This window comes from Tachysurus fulvidraco, chromosome 26 (assembly GCF_022655615.1).
Source record: "Tachysurus fulvidraco isolate hzauxx_2018 chromosome 26, HZAU_PFXX_2.0, whole genome shotgun sequence".
In the NCBI taxonomy this organism is placed as follows: domain Eukaryota; kingdom Metazoa; phylum Chordata; class Actinopteri; order Siluriformes; family Bagridae; genus Tachysurus; species Tachysurus fulvidraco.
In genome coordinates this window covers 13,559,638-13,575,469 of record NC_062543.1, presented here as the reverse complement: position 1 = coordinate 13,575,469, position 15,832 = coordinate 13,559,638, and the positions used below count along the sequence as shown (strand labels likewise).

Sequence of the window (15,832 nt, the reverse complement as noted above, 5' to 3'; positions counted from 1 at the left end):
TTTAATTATGAGAACTTTTACCTTAATAAAGTCTAGGTAAACAATCTGACCGATTAAATAACCCCATTTCATCCATTTCAGTTTATTAGCTTATTAAATAGAATTATTAATATATTGGCTATGTAAATAAACTTGTGAAATCATCATAAAGGCAATAAATATCATTAAAAGATGTCTTGGATGAACCTCTTTGCTTTCTGATCGAAAGTGTAGTTTTCCTTTTGTGACTTGAACGACGAAAAATATAATTTTTTTTATTATAGTATATAATAAAATATTATATTGTTATAGAAATCATAAGCCCTGTATAGACATTTTTTTATAATGCCAACATAAATGATGCAAAAGTTAGCAGTATAGTTTGGGACTACTTACAAACCTTAAAATAAATATTATAACCATTAGTTGGACTATTAAGAAAACAATAAAGAATTAAAAGCTTAAGTAAAGGGGGTCATTTGCCTTGGGGGCACCAGCTTGGTGGATGGTATAAAGTTAGCTAAACATTCAACCTAATTAATGTACATTTTAAATATTTAGCATTAAAACAACATGGTAGATTCCCGTCTCCCTCTATACAGTACAAACCCTGATTATGAAGCAATACATATTAATAGGCTTATATAATTAGTAATTGGGGTTGTATGAGGGGGATTATTCAGTGATAATGATGCATTTAAAAACAATCACATTAAAATAAGTATATATATGAGAAAGTATTCTTCCCTGCTAAAATAAATTTTATTTACACAACCATTTCTCAGATTTTCAGTTTAACAGTACCTACAGTATACATTAACATAACTGTTTAGTAAAAAAAAAAAACATGGCCTACTTCAGAACCTGAAGGAATAGTAAAGTTCAGTGCACAGAGACATGGCAGCTGATTGTGGAGTCCAGTAGAACTGCAGCTGAAACGATAGCAAGGACCAAGTACGCGTTTGCAAATTTACGCCAGTTCCATATATCAGATTTGCGTGTTGTGCTTCATTATGGAGTGGTTGTACAGTACATTCAGCCTTGGTTATGATAATAAAATGGGATTATACGTCACAATTCATGTACTCATTGCTGGGTGATAAAAATGTCAGTAAGTGTGCGATAAGATTTTCTGTGAGGCTCAACAACTTCTTCGCCTTAACTTCGGGCGAAGAAAGAAGTACACAGAAGATCTCTGGAGTTTGAACAGAAAACTTAGAAGTGTGAAGTGTCAAAGGATTTGAGAGAATTTTGTCCTGTTCGCTCGGCTGTTTGACAAAACTTTTTATCCAAATTCAAACTTGGCCAACCGTAACTTTCGATATGTGTCATTACACAGGAATCTCTCCATAATAAACACAGTGTGCTGTGTAGAAATACAGAATGAAAAAAATTAAAGTTCCTTTGGCTTCACCTTAACCATTTATGCTACTCTATCTTGTAAGATTTAATGCAAATAATTAAAAAAAAACCCAAAAAACGATATTTTGCCTACAAGGATAAATTTGATTGAAGCACTGACTACAAAGTACATTTAATGTATTGGCTAAGTATTGATTTTAATGTGTAGTAGAATGGCAGTGGTTCATATCGAGAGGCTGAGGGGGTTTGACATCCTTGTAAAAAAAAAAAATCCAGCCCCTTATATGTATTTTGGGAGCATCAGATAGGAGTAATGGGGAAAGTAAATAACCCCCAGGGCATCTTCTTTTGTCCCACCCCATGCTGAATTATGCCTGAATCTGTTGCTGCGTGCCAGAGGTCCGGTCACAGCTGGTGGAGGAAGATCAGCATCACTGCCTGCATGGCAACAAAGGAACAAGAGTGCAGATGAACATTCATATACCAGTTATAGTGTTTTATAAATCATCTTATATCGTATGTCTTTTATTGGGTGAGTTGCATTTTCCATATATCTGCACTGATTAAACTACACCAATCCTTCTTGCATGAATATTATTGTGTACTGTAATAAGGCACATGCTGAGAAAAGACAGTTTTCACTCAGAGCATCACAGTTTCCTTTTTGTCTCGTCCTCATTTCCAAAATAAACAGCTTTTTAGAAATGTGAGTCGGTTCCCAGAACCTAGAAAAGTTGTCTCACAAATCACAAATCACACATCACTAATCTACTGTAAGTCGTCTTCTGCTTCGATCCAATTATTAAAAATCTTTTAAAAATCTATGTTAGCCTTTTGTATGTGATATTAAATGAACCTGTATTTGATATTAAATTACAGTGGTGCAAAATGTATAAGCTAATTGTTAAATGATGTTTTATTTGAAATCATAACGATTACATTAGGTGTAATTTTTATTTACTAACACAACTGAACTGGGTGACCACAAGTCTACGCCTTCGCAATAATTCAGTAGTTAATTCGATACTAATAAGTCACATATATATACCATTATATCATATATATTACATATACCATTTACAGTTTTCAGAAAGTCAGTAAATATTGTTTTGACCCAACATTTTGAGTCACTAGAAGACATCAGAAATGCAGGCAGTGCAACAAAAGCACTTGTGTGAGCCTGTTGTAATCCGACAGGGGGCGCTGCAGAACAGCAGTTCAATGGATACATTTGCTCCCAAATGACTTTTTTTTTAAATAATGTTAAACTTCCCTCTATTTCTTATTTACAGTCTTGCAAGATTTTATTATTATTATTATTATTATTATTATTATTATTATTATTATTATTATTATTATTATTATTATTATTATTAGCAAATAAATTAATTTACTTGCATATTCCTTAAGGTACTTCTTTAACCCATCATCTTTTGCCGGTCCAGGAAGCGCTGCCTTCTGTCTGTAGGAATCTCCTCCAAGCTGATGCCATGGTTACTCGCCCTGTGTGACATCACATAACACAGACTTACTGTATATTACTCTAACAGGATCTACAATTGATAAAGGTGTCGTTTGATAAGAGATGTGACCCTCACCCAGGTGTGAGATCTGGTGGTATGGGAAGGGGCTTGGTGAATCCATCCCTCCCTACTAACCAAAATGTCTCCTCGACTCCTTTACCCTTATCACAAGAGATAATGTGTTATATTAGGTGTAATGAAAGAAGTGTGTTGTTCACAGATGACCCACAACATGTACTTTTTATCCATTTACAGTTGCATTTAAACGTCAATGTAGCAGTTATAAGTTTACATTATAGCTCTAAAATGCAAAAGCTGACACTGGAGAGTTCCTCCATAAATGTTACATAACATATTACTATATAAAGAATCTTGTGTTTTCTCCTGTTAAATAGCACACTAAAAAATTCATTTGTTGGAAGTCTTTAAGAGGTCCAACTTGTTACTATAAAAACGATAATGCATTACAAAGAGTGCATTTAATATGAACCTTCTGATTCCAAGGCTGCCAGTATATAATATTATTGAACACCTCCTGACCAATCAGATTAGAGAGTTCAGAAGCACTGTGATATAATATACTGCAAGTTATCTGTATACAAAATTATGTTTTTTTGTATATAGTGATATGTTAAATAGTACATGAGTTACAGGATATGATGTGTGAATGAATGGTTGTAGGTTTTACCTTAAGTTCCGTTTTGCCCCTCGAATTTATCTGGTATCCGAGATTGAGCTCTCTGAGGATGTCAACTGTGCTCTGGTTGACATGTATTCTGTAAGCTGCAGGATTTAACATTCAACAAGATTTATAAAGGCCTCAGATTAGAAGTCAGCAGTGTCTTAACATGTAACATGGTCTGTCACATTCATGTATCTACTGTACTGTAAGTGCTGTGTCAGTAAACAGGGACAACTCATTCCTTCCTTTTGGTAATTTTCCTTGTACCCATATGTTGTTAAGACTCAAATGCAAACCTGTGATTAAAGAAATAATAAGCAACTTCTCTCTCATGTTCCCGTCACCTGCCGATACCCACAATCCTCAGCTAATCCTTTGCGTCAGATGACAATCAAAACCTGCTTACAATCACACACATTTCTTAAAAAAATCTGAAATTCCTTGCCACCTTTTCTGCACCAGCATTTTGGTTGTTAGTCTAAACCATTTGCTTTGTTTACAACTTATCGACCTTGCTTGTCCTAGTTCATGCATGATCGCTGATTGCCTGCTGTGTTTGTCATTTTAAGAAATGCCTGTCTCCTTTGTTTGGCTTTACTTTAGTCATTCTTAATGAAAGTGGGAGCAAAATTTTTCTGACTGTAACTGTCACGACTATCGAACGTGTGAGTGTGAAGACGTCACCCACAAGTTAATTAAGAGACCTGTATTCCGTAAAAAAAACCAAAATTATATATTAGCTAAATAAAAATATATCTAAAAAACCTAAAAAGTAAAAAGATTGACATTAAAAATGGTCAAAAATTAGTATATTGTGCAATTTGGAAAAAACATAATATATAATGTGGCCATGATAATAACCTTAATTTGTGAGTGCAAGACAAAAAGAACAGTGTGTGTGTGTGTGTGCATGTGTGTGTGTGTGTGTGTGTGTGTGTGTGTGTGTGTGTGTGTGTGTGTGTGTGTGTTTGTGTGTGTTTGTGTGTGTGTGTGTGTGTGTGTGTGTGTGTGTGTGTGAATCTTTGCCCCAAGGCCTGACAGGTTCAGGAACAGAAAGAATGGAGAACATGTTGTATGAGGACACTACTTTACTTTTCTACTAAAGCAGAATTTTCTTTCTAATTCGGCTGATAGCCTTAAAAGCTTACAATGTGCTCTACAGCTTAAGCTCACTAAGCCTGTCACAAAACACCCCCACACACACACACAACACACACGAGGACTTCAATCTGTAGACATTTACAGACAAGAAAGTGCAGGCAAATGGTCCTTAGTTTAAATATATTAAATTGCATTTTTTTTACTGGAGTCACAACAAATCACCACACGCACTGCTTACAATGAGTTTGATGAGTAGCTTAGAGTACTCACGCAACCCTGTGGATTCCATTCGAGACGCTGTGTTGACTGTATCACCGAACAGACAATATCTAGGCATTGTCAGCCCCACTACTCCGGCTACTACTGGACCTATAGCACACATAACAATCAACACAAAGTAAAAGGATCGACACCATCAGCAATAATACATGCTGTAAAAAATCGTATTAACAATATTTACGGCCAGTTTTAAGCGATTCACTTGTGCCCACGTGCAGTTCAGGCGACTTTGCTTTAATGGCATTGCAGTAATAGACTCAGGGATGGGGCCTAATAGGATGAGGAATCTAATTGGATATCGCCCAGAAATGGCGACTCACTCCAAATGCCTATCCATCAAAGGATGCAGTTTTTTTTAGTTCTGAGTTTTGTAAAGGTTTAATGATAGGATACACTGCCAGCAAAAACTTGCAACATCCAATATCCTAAAATGGATGTACGTAATTCCTAAAATGTCTCGAATGCATTTTAAGTCCAGTATTTAATCCCTTAAATTCCCGAGACATTGGTTGTCTTACATCATTTTATTTTTTTATGGATGGAATTGTTTGCATGAAGTAGCAAACCTTTTACGTCTCTTGGTTTGTGTATGCAAATAAAAAGTGGCTAACCAGAGTGGAGACCAATGCGAATTTTGACTTTGACACTAGGCATGTGTCTCATTTTGAATGTGCCAATGCAGGACAGTATGTCTAGAGACATGTTGGACATCTCGGCTGCATGCCGGTTGCCGTTGCGGGTGGGAACCCCTGACGCCACCATGTACGCATCACCGATGGTCTCAACCTGTCAATTCACAAAGTATTTAGTGATGATGAACATGACGCTATTCTCAAACACACTCAGAAACATTTAATTATGCATACAGTATATGTTATGCATTTTTCTGCTACACAGTTCCAACATACGCCTAATCCCACCCCTTCTGACCCTTTGTAGATATATATTCTATATTAGATGATGTCGCATTCATTCATGTCGCATTTTCAAATGTCAAAAGCAGTAAAAAAGATGTAAAAAAGACTTAAACATTTAATTTTTACAAAAATATAAATAAGTCCAGTGAGTACACATACTGTAAATCAGAGATGGAGGACTTGAGTCATATGACTTAAGTCGCATATTTGAGACTTGAGACTTGCTTGACAAATATTAAAAAAGACTCTACTCCACTTTGACCTGACAATCATGACTTGAGACTTGACTCGGACTTCAGTTAAATGACTCAGAGATGGGGGACTCGACTTGACTCGAGTCAGACTTAAGTCGCAAATTTGAGACTTGAGACTTGCTTGACAAATATTAAAAAAAGACTCGACTTGACTTTGACTTGACATTCATGACTTGAGACTTACTTGTGACTCGCACATGTGTGACTTAGTCCCACCTCTGCTGTAAATATATCCAATATTATATGCCTAAGTCTCTTTCCTTGTTACATGACTGACCCAAGAGACAAAGTTTATTTAATGAGTTACAAGATTAAAAATCAGGTCTTGGTTTAATTAACAATACCTTGTAGACATCGTGCATGCCAATGATAGAGTCAAAAAGGGTATAAAGGTCATTTAGAAGGTCCACCACCTCGATGGGTTCACTCAGTGCTGAGATGGTGGTGAACCCAACAATGTCACTGAAGTACAATGTTCCCTCTGAAAAATGCTCTGGTGTCACTGGCTTCCCTTTCTTCAGAGCCAGAGCAACAGATCTGTTTGCAGTCAGAGAGAAATAAAATTAATTTACAGTGATTCGGTCCAGTGCATGTGGGTTTTTGTTTGTCTATGTGTAAGAGAGACTGACTTGGGCAGCATCTGGGCCACAAGTGCATCTGTTTTCTGTCTCTCAACTTCCAGTTCCTCTGTTCTTTCACGGATCAAGTCTTCCAGATTGGTGGAGTATTGCTCCAGCATGCGCAGCATAGAGTCAATGATGTTGGTCTTTCTTCCTTTACTGATAGTCTTAAACTGTGGCAGCACAAAAATTCATGTTAAACTGTCTGAAACTATAGTTTCTACAATATATGTTTGTCTCTGCAAACGTTTGTTTGTAATTGCACCTGTTTGAAGATCTCCTCGAACGAGGGTCTCAGCTCTGGATCTTCACTCCAGGCCTGCTTCATGATCTGAATGACCTCCAGTGGAGCCTCGTCCACTGATACACAGGGTCGGCAAAGAGGAGGAGGACTGCGTACCATATCTATGATCTCTGCACACACGATAACCATATTTGCATATTACATTTCACACGCTACTGTGAAAAGTCCCACATGCATAACATAAAGATATTTTGGTGCTTCTGATAAGATATATTGTTAGAACTGCTGTACAACATAAAATGTAACAATCTATAATATTATAGTGAATGTAAAAATTGTGTGCAACCTTTTGCAGGCATGTCCAGCTTGCAGAAAGGGGCAGATCGTGAGATGACCTCTTGCATAATAATGGCAAAGCTGTAGACATCGCCCTTGTATGTGCCCTTATTCCTCAGGTTCATGTTTCTTAAGAGCTCTGGGGCTGTCCACAACTGATCTGCAGATAAATAAAGTGCACCACTCGAATTGTAAATACATTTTGCAAAGTCAGTCTGCATGTTTATTCCATCACTTCGACTATCTAGTAATCATTACAGCATAAATCTCCATCTATTTCTCTTGATTAACATGTTGAGTAAGTTATGGTGCAGGTCATATTTCTCATTAATATGGACCACGAATCACATTCAGCGCTCCGAACTCATAATAAGAATATGCAGCTTGTAAAGTTTACATGACTTTAGTCAAGATTTTTTTTTTAAATTTTCATTTAAAAAGGTGTGAATAGCATAAGATCAACACTTTCCAGCATGTATCCACACATCCAATTCTTACCCTCTGGCCTGCTGTCATCCTGGGAGATGTTTAGGGAGCTCATAATTTTGTTCAAACCATAATCTGTCACCTTTAGAACAAACCGGCCATCCACCACACAGTTCCGAGATTTCAGACGCCCATGAATAATACCCCTATTATGCAGATGCTTCAGTCCCTGAAAGACAATGAGGGATAAAAGACCAAGGACAAAACAGAGATAAGTGTTAAAAATGATAATAAGAGACGTTTTTTGTTGGACTATCCTCTCTAACAGACGACTGACAAATTGACTCTGCATTTATTATGCATTTCTCGCAGTGATGATACTGCTACTATTAAGGTATCATTTTGTTTAAACTGCCCTGAAAGGCAAACACAAATGCCATCTTCTACAAGGAAGAAAATGGCTTATACGAAAGATTCGTTCTACTAACAGACAAAGTTCACTAAATCGATTCATTCGAGTACAAAACACATCACTATGCAGCGATTGCGGTCTTGAGTGAGTGAACATTATCGTAGTATAGCTTACAAAATACACAATTTAAAACACAAAGGCTTAGCACATGTATGAATATCAGGTTTATACACTTATAATTAACATTAAGTGTCTTAAACAAAGTGACCTGCAGCATCTTTACTACTACTTTATGGCACTAAAGAAGCTAAAGTGCTGTGTGCTAGCTAGTCTTGCTAACTTACCTCAGTAGGTGACAAAAACTTAACTCAGTAGGTGACAAAACGTACCTCAGTATGTGACAAAAATTTACCTCAGTAGGTGACAAAAATTTACCTCAGTAGTGAGACAAAAACTTACCTCAGTAGGTGACAAAATTTACCTCAGTAGGTGACAAAAATTTACCTCAGTAGGTGACAAAAATTTACCTCAGTATTGAGACAAAAACTTACCTCAGTAGGTGACAAAAACTTACCTCAGTAGGTGACAAAAATTTACCTCAGTAGGTGACAAAAATTTACCTCAGTAGGTGACAAAAATTTACCTCAGTAGGTGACAAAATTTACCTCAGTAGGTGACAAAAATTTACCTCAGTAGGTGACAAAAACTTACCTCAGTAGGTGAGATATATATTTCTTAAACAAAATCATTTTAGTAAAGTCACCAAAGCCTGACTTTTTTAGTTGACAGCGTTTTTTTTTTAATAGATGAAACCGAGAGAGAGAGAGAGAGAGAGAGAGAGAGAGAGAGAGAGAGAGAGAGAGAGAGAGAGAGAGAGAGAGAGAGAGAGAGAAAGAGAGAGAGAGAGACTGTCTTGCACCAAATAACAGGGACATTTTATGATACATCTTGAGTAATACTGATAAACTTTTTATGATATATCTCTATGTGTGTCTGTCTTACCCTGACAAGGTCCATAAGCAAGGAGGATTTGAACATCCAGTCAAGTCTCATTTCTTCGTTGCTAAGTAGGTCCTCCAGGCTTCCTCTTGTGCAGTGTTCAGTCACGATGCCAAATATCCCAGAGTCCAGAAACAGGCCCAGGAATGGGTTTAAATTCTCCTGACGCATATCCCTCAGCTGCTGATGCAGAGAGAGATATGTAAGCCTTCTACAATTATCACTCGTTCTCTCACCACTTGCTTTTCCCATCCATTAAGCCTCCCTTTGACTTTGCATATCACCGTTATCAGCAATGAATTTCATTTTGCTCTCTTGTTCTTTATCCTTTACCTTAATAAAGATAGCTTGTGTGGTCTCATTGATCTCTGTGACATTTTCTCCATTTTGGCATTTTTTCAACCATACCCAGTCACCCTGCCAACACACAACATACATATAAACAACACACACACTTTAATTCAAAAATTAATTAAAACACTATTCTTTTTTACACACCTCAAACACAGCCACATTGGAGATTTCAGGAGTTGACGTGAAATAGCTTCGTCCTGAGACAGAGTGACGAGCCGTTTTCTCATCTAACTGAGACTTCATCATACTGTCTTCATTAAGCTTCTTTAGACAGATAAAAAAAAAAGTTCATCAGAGACATACATTTCTGACTGATAGACAAGTTTATTATTATTATAAATTATTATTTAGTTATTATTATTATTGACCCTCTTGCTCAGTTGTGTGTTTATAAAGACCAGGTCATCCAGTGTGAGCACTATCTTAGTGGGGGCTGAAATACCTCCCCCTCCCAACACACCCAGTTGTCCAGTTATCCTACATAGACCGAAAAACAAAACAAAAAAGCAAACATGTATAAAGCAAAATATATAACTATCAAAAAATATGTGAAACTCAGGATGTATATGTAATATGAAAACAAAGTGTTTTTCAGAGTGCATGGGCAATATGTGCCCTGTCAGTAGAAGAATCCAAACAGAACTGAACAAGTAACCACACAAAAGGCTCTTACTTCATGTGGTAGAGGAAAATACTTGCAGTAATTAAAGCACAGAAAAGGAGGCAAAGGAAAAAGAAGGTCACGCCATCCATTCCTGTCCAAAAAAGGAAGGAGCAAGTAAAGCTTTGAAATTGCGGCAACAAATAAATATAATAAAGAAGTAACTAAAATAAGAATAAGACAATGAAGATGATAAAAATGTTTTTAGCTTTTGTTTTTGTATTGCAAACATTTTTAACATGAAAATACAAAGGAATAGGCCAGTGTGGCCTGTTTTACCACCGCTGCAGGCCACGTAGCTGCTGAACCAGCAGTTAGGGTCAGTGCTGGGGGAGGCACCTGCAAAGTGGATGGATTTCCCCATGTACTTGAGCGCACCAAATTTCCCGTATGTGTGTGGTGCCTCCAGGACATGTGTCCGATGGAGGGTGGCACCGGTGCCATCTGTGTCCAACACCACATAGCGTGCTTGCATGCCCTCGCCGTTGCTGCCTGCCGAAATGGGTTGATTGAAGCCTGTGAACTCAAAACCTCCTTTGTTCTGAGCCAGAGCCTCACCTGTCACCCGACGGCCTCCTCCTGCCAACCTACTCTTTTCATTTGCCATGGCTATGTAGTACAGCATGTTGTAGATGGTGCCAAAGAATGGAGAGACCTTGAAAGGAAAGAGGAAAGCTCTTATTATACCTCAAAACATTTAATCATTTATATGGATTTTTGAATATGTTGAAAGTATTGAAAAATGAGAGCTGCAATGAATTTAGATTTACTTGACTAGAGTCAATTTGGAACCATAAAGGGTTTTTCTGTCGCTCTAAAGGTTCTTTCTTGATCCTGAACCTGTCCAACAAACCACCAATATAGCTGGTATATATATATATACACATAACTTTTTCCTGACACCAGTATCCCAGGATTTTAGTCTAGCTTATGTTTTAATTTCACATTTTTTATTAAATTTTAATAATGAAAGGCATACTTTAACCCCACCCCCCAAATCTCACTTGTTCAGGCTCAGCACTGCTGCGGATCTCGTAGCTGTCCTGGGCTTCTTTGAAGGCTTCATAGAAGTTCTGCTGTCCTTGGTCCATGGTGATGGTGAGGACTCCATCGTATGCCCGTCGCAGTTGGGTATTATTAGCCAGTACCGAATAGGTCACATTTTTATATGGAAGCGCATAGAGTAGGGTGTCATATGGGATGAATATGTAACCCCGATCAATCATGCGCATATGCATTGCCATATTCAGCAACTTGTATTGAGCCTCTCCACCCAGAAGAACAGAGTGCATGCACATGATGATCACTGCAGACAAACAATGCATTGTTTAATATGAGAAGAGATACTATTTGGGGAATTAGAATCAAAACAACTGAAGGATCTTCTGCAGCCTTTTTTTTTTACTTCTTTATTATGATAATTCCAGAAACTGGAGACCTAATTTTAATTTGCTAATACAAACTGGGTTGCAGTGCCAAATCATACACATTTGATTATCTGAAGTTAGTTAAAGGAGATAAAAATCCCAGGATTATCACAGATGTGTATCAGTACAAATTTTTATATGTGTTTCTCTGTTACAAACACACCTCTCACACGATCTGCCGCTCTGATTTTCTCTAGAGCTTTCCGGGGTGCATCTTCATCCATCTCCATGGTAACCACAGTACTGATGGGTAGGCCAAGGCTTCGCAGTGATGCAGCAAGTTCTTGTCCAGTTGCCTCCCATATGTCATTTTCCTCTGACAGAATGGCTACATGTGCCCAGTGAAAGAATCGAAGCACAGCAAACAGCACCCGAGACGAAAGTGGCACAGGCCGAAGGAATGTTGGGTATGTCCCATCGTCCATGGTGGTTTTCAGACATGCCCAAGACAGGATGCCTGCATTCCAGTTCTTGGCCAGTAGAGCAGCGGAGGTGCAGTAGCCCGGGTTGGCTGGCCCAAGAAAAACAGAGCCATACCCTTCCAACTCAATGAATCGGGCCAAAGCCCTGGAAGTCTGGCAGTCCTCATTGATCAGGGTGTAATCATACCAGTATCCTTTACTGAGGTAAGGGTCTTTATTGATGCGCGTCATAGCTAATCTAGCAGCCACATCAGGCAGGGCTTTAGAGTACATGGGGTCACATGTCCAAGGTCCCACCAGTGCAATCTTCAAAGTGACACCCCAAGCCTCACAGGGAAAATAACAGACTATGAGCAGAGGCAGAAGAAACCAATTCCCCCGCCAGCAATGCCTATGCATTGTGTATAATAAACAGTTTGTAGATAGGGGTGCATGTGTACTAGTGAGTTGGTCCTCTATGTCATGTTTTCTCCTCCATTCTTTGTAAGGATTTGCATGCCATCGTGGATGGTGAGACTGCCAGAGGAAGTTAGGGTCTCTATGGACAGTCATTTTGTTTTTCCTGTTATGATTCAGGGAAAACAGAGAAGTATTTTTAGAGGACCTGCCCTATGTGTTATATCATAACAGCGATGTCAGGCAAAGGAAAGAAAAAAGGTAAGAGACATGTAGATTAATTACAAACATTTACATTATCCAGCCACTTACAGAATTTAATTACAAAAATCATGCTTAATATATAGTCTGTATGGTCTGTTTGGTTGGAGATTCTCAAGATTCATCAGGTTCGTCAATGTACAGTACCTCTGTGGCAGGTTACAGTATGTACTTATTTACCCCTGTGTGTCTGGCAAGCTAATTATCAGGACTAGGAATTATTAGCCCTGGGTCAGTGAGGAATAAAATCTTTAATCTCTTGTCTTTTTATTATTAACTGACTTTCTCTGGTCTTCCTTTCTTCCTTTGTAATGCCTTAGTTCATGCCTTTGTTCTTGGTGTTCTTGGTGTCTGTCCAAATCTTAATAATAGTAGGTTTAATGGCATCACTGGTTTTGTCAATTTATTTAAGTTGATAAAAATGCAAATTGAACTAAGATCTCACTGTGTGGTGGGCATAAGCATTTTATGAATCTACTAGTTATATTATGCAAGTTATGAGTACCACGGACATGATAAATGATGAATCATATCTGTCAATTTATATATTACTTCTTTTTAAAGCATATTATTTGTCGGCTTGTTTTAATCTTTTTTTAAAAATCATCTTTGATTAGCAAGGCTGGAAATTAGTACAAAAGTACAAGACAAATCTGACTAGCATAATACAATAGAAATTAGATTTGACTTTAAAAACTTAATGATTCAACATTTGAGATGACAGCTAACTCTTGCTAACAGATGTAATTACATAATATCATTAACGCCTCGATCATAGCTAAAAACATCAAACCATAAGGTTGAGCCTCTTGATGGAAATATTAACGCAAGATTAATACAAAAGCATTTTAATACAATTTTGATGTTGAACGCTTCATCCAATTAGCAATATACCTGAATAGAGTTAGCTCAAAAAGGCTAGTTGCAAGCTATACAAAATAAACTGAAGCTGATTAGCAAAAAAGTAATTGCAGTAATAGCAGTAATTAAACAGGTGACAGTGATTAAAACTTTAAATTTATCCATATATCATTTCAGAATAGTGAGAAACAAAGAACAAACACTCTTACCTCTGTTGATGTGTCTAAATTAAGGCCTTTTTCAGTGAACCTTCCATCAGAACTGTGGAGCCTTGAGAAAGCCAGAGTTTAAGGAGTCCTCCGTTCTCCCAGTGAAAAAGAAATGCGTACAGTATCTCACCGAATAATCAGGTAAGTGAAGGAAGTTTTTTTTAAAAAATGTTATTCCAGATAAGGCTAGGAAATATATTTTCCAAATAAATGTATATTTCTTCAAAAATGTCTGACAGACAGCAGAATTCCTTTAATTGGTGTCCAAAATGACAGAATTATGGTTCCTTGAAATCTGAGGAGTCGTGATGGACTTTGGTCTTTCCCCAAACCGAGGTGCCTTTTGCGGAAGAGTAGGTAGAGCAAACGCTACTTTGAGCCCTGGCTCTTAGTAGGAATAGACAGATTTAGAAAAGAAGAGATGACGAGAGAGAGAGAGAGGACAAGTGGAGGACAAAGGAGGGGTGGATGAAAGCTCAGTCCAAGTGGTGACTTTTTGACCTTCTTTAGTGTTTAATCCACATCACCTTTCTCATAGAATGTGAATTTGGGTGTACTGTCTGTCTGTGACTGTAACCTATACACTTTTGGAATAATTTAAAAGACCCATGCACTGCTCAATGGGACAGTTCAAGTTAATGTTAAACTTCTTGATTGTTTGGTTGTTACAGGTAGGTAGCAATTTTTTAGAACATCTTCAAAAACTTAAAAAAAGTCTGGAAAAAAGTCTGAACATCAAAAATTTGATTTGAGAACAATATGGAATCCATATTCCAATCGGTTCTAATGGGGTGGAGCTTAATATTTTTAAACAGTTGTAACTCATGTATGTAAAGCTTGAGCTGTGTTTATCAGCAGGGGTCATTAAAGTCGTGTATGAGTGATTGATGAACCACATACTTTGAAGTGTATCTATAGCTTGTTGGTAAGATAATTCAAATAAACATCATCTTTGGTAGCTCTTATGCACAGTAGATGTCTGTAAAACATGCCATTGCAAACAGAAAATTCTCATTATCAGCTCCTGTTTGGGAGACAGTCATAAAGCCTCTATGCCAGTCATTTGTGACTACGAAGGCCCGGCAGATAAATAAGCTTCATTCACAGCACTCTCTAAGCTAATGGACTTTTTCTCCCTCTAATATGCCACTTTCTGTGAAAACACATCTCTGTAGACACTTAACTGTCTTAACCCATGCACAGGATGGACCTGATCTAGTGGGTTCTCTTAATCTCAGTTCATATTCCATAGTCATAGTCCAGGATTATGATCATAACTTTTGATTGAATCTTTTTCAGCAAATAATTGAATATTTTTAGGTTTGTGGACTAACAAATTTAGAAACGTTCACATAATCAGGAAATCTCATAAATCATTTCAATGGAAGCCTGTAGTTTGATTCAGCATTCAGGGCAGATACACTGGACTAGGTGTGACATGAGTAATGTACAGAGGAATAGAGGGATTGAAGAAGGGGATAAAGGTTGAAGATTTTTTTTAATGCAAAAATCAGAAGCCAAATAGAACTCTGGAAATCTCCCTTTATCTCGTTTCTTTCTCGCTGGCTGTTGATCTGGGTGTATGAGTGCCCCGCTGTCTCAGGACTGATATGGTCCAGTTCATCTAATAGGATTAGACAGCTTGGGATGTGCTATGCTAATCTTCAACCCACAAGCCTCTTACAAGCCATCAGCAGAAAGAAAGAGAGAAGGAAGGGCAAAAACAATTAGTCACCCTGACTCTGAATTTAGACACACTGTAAGAGAGAGAGAGAGAGAGAGAGAGAGAGAGAGAGAGAGAGAGAGAGAGAGAGAGAGAGAGAGAGAGAGAGAGAGAGAGAGAGAGAGAGAGAGAGAGTGCACAAAAATTCTAGTAGGCTAAAAGCCTGTACATTTGGCTTTAAAATGTTTGTATAAATATTTGATAAATTAACAGTTTACTGCATCCTTCAGTTTTTCTGACAGGAAGAAAGTGTTTGATTTTGTGTGTGTGATTTTTGATCATTTTAGCAATTTACTATTCAAATTCATTTCAATATTAAAAAAGCTTAATCTTTCATATTGTTGCAGACAAAGTTAACAGTGTTTTATTACATAAATCATTGAA

At 37.5% G+C, this 15,832-nt stretch overlaps 1 protein-coding gene across 6 annotated transcripts; it reads right to left on the bottom strand.

The window, feature by feature from the left end:
- Positions 1-337: 337 nt before the first annotated feature.
- gucy2d (guanylate cyclase 2D, retinal) lies at positions 338-14,026 on the bottom strand. 6 transcript variants are annotated; one of them, XM_027144181.2, is made up of 20 exons: positions 13,726-14,026; positions 11,740-12,607; positions 11,154-11,455; positions 10,429-10,804; positions 10,162-10,243; positions 9,857-9,965; positions 9,633-9,752; positions 9,468-9,551; positions 9,138-9,314; positions 7,796-7,952; positions 7,308-7,457; positions 6,983-7,131; positions 6,727-6,890; positions 6,442-6,634; positions 5,538-5,712; positions 4,918-5,016; positions 3,553-3,647; positions 2,940-3,025; positions 2,736-2,844; positions 338-1,779 (listed from the first exon to the last, which is right to left on the bottom strand). In XM_027144181.2, exons 2-19 carry the CDS (start codon positions 12,548-12,550, stop codon positions 2,760-2,762), a joined length of 3,414 nt encoding a protein of 1,137 aa, XP_026999982.1. In that variant the 5' UTR covers positions 12,551-12,607; positions 13,726-14,026; the 3' UTR covers positions 338-1,779; positions 2,736-2,759. The 6 variants fall into 6 exon arrangements, 4 of the variants coding, with proteins under 4 accessions (XP_026999982.1, XP_047665318.1, XP_026999980.2 ...); XM_047809362.1 differs by having other exon boundaries at positions 339-1,779; positions 9,138-9,317; XM_027144179.2 differs by having other exon boundaries at positions 339-1,779; positions 9,138-9,317; positions 11,740-12,560.
- Between the last annotated feature and the right edge of the window lie 1,806 nt (positions 14,027-15,832).

Bases quoted from the DNA above. Each gene is read 5' to 3' on its own strand.
- gucy2d (XM_047809362.1), bottom strand. From the start codon at position 12,550: ATGACTGTCCATAGAGACCCTAACTTCCTCTGGCAGTCTCACCATCCA. The intron at 9,318-9,467 runs GTAAAGGATAAA...TCTCTGCATCAG, and splicing joins CACAAGCTATCTTTATTAAG to CAGCTGAGGGATATGCGTCA. The intron at 7,132-7,307 runs GTTGCACACAAT...TCGTGTGTGCAG, and splicing joins GCTGGACATGCCTGCAAAAG to AGATCATAGATATGGTACGC.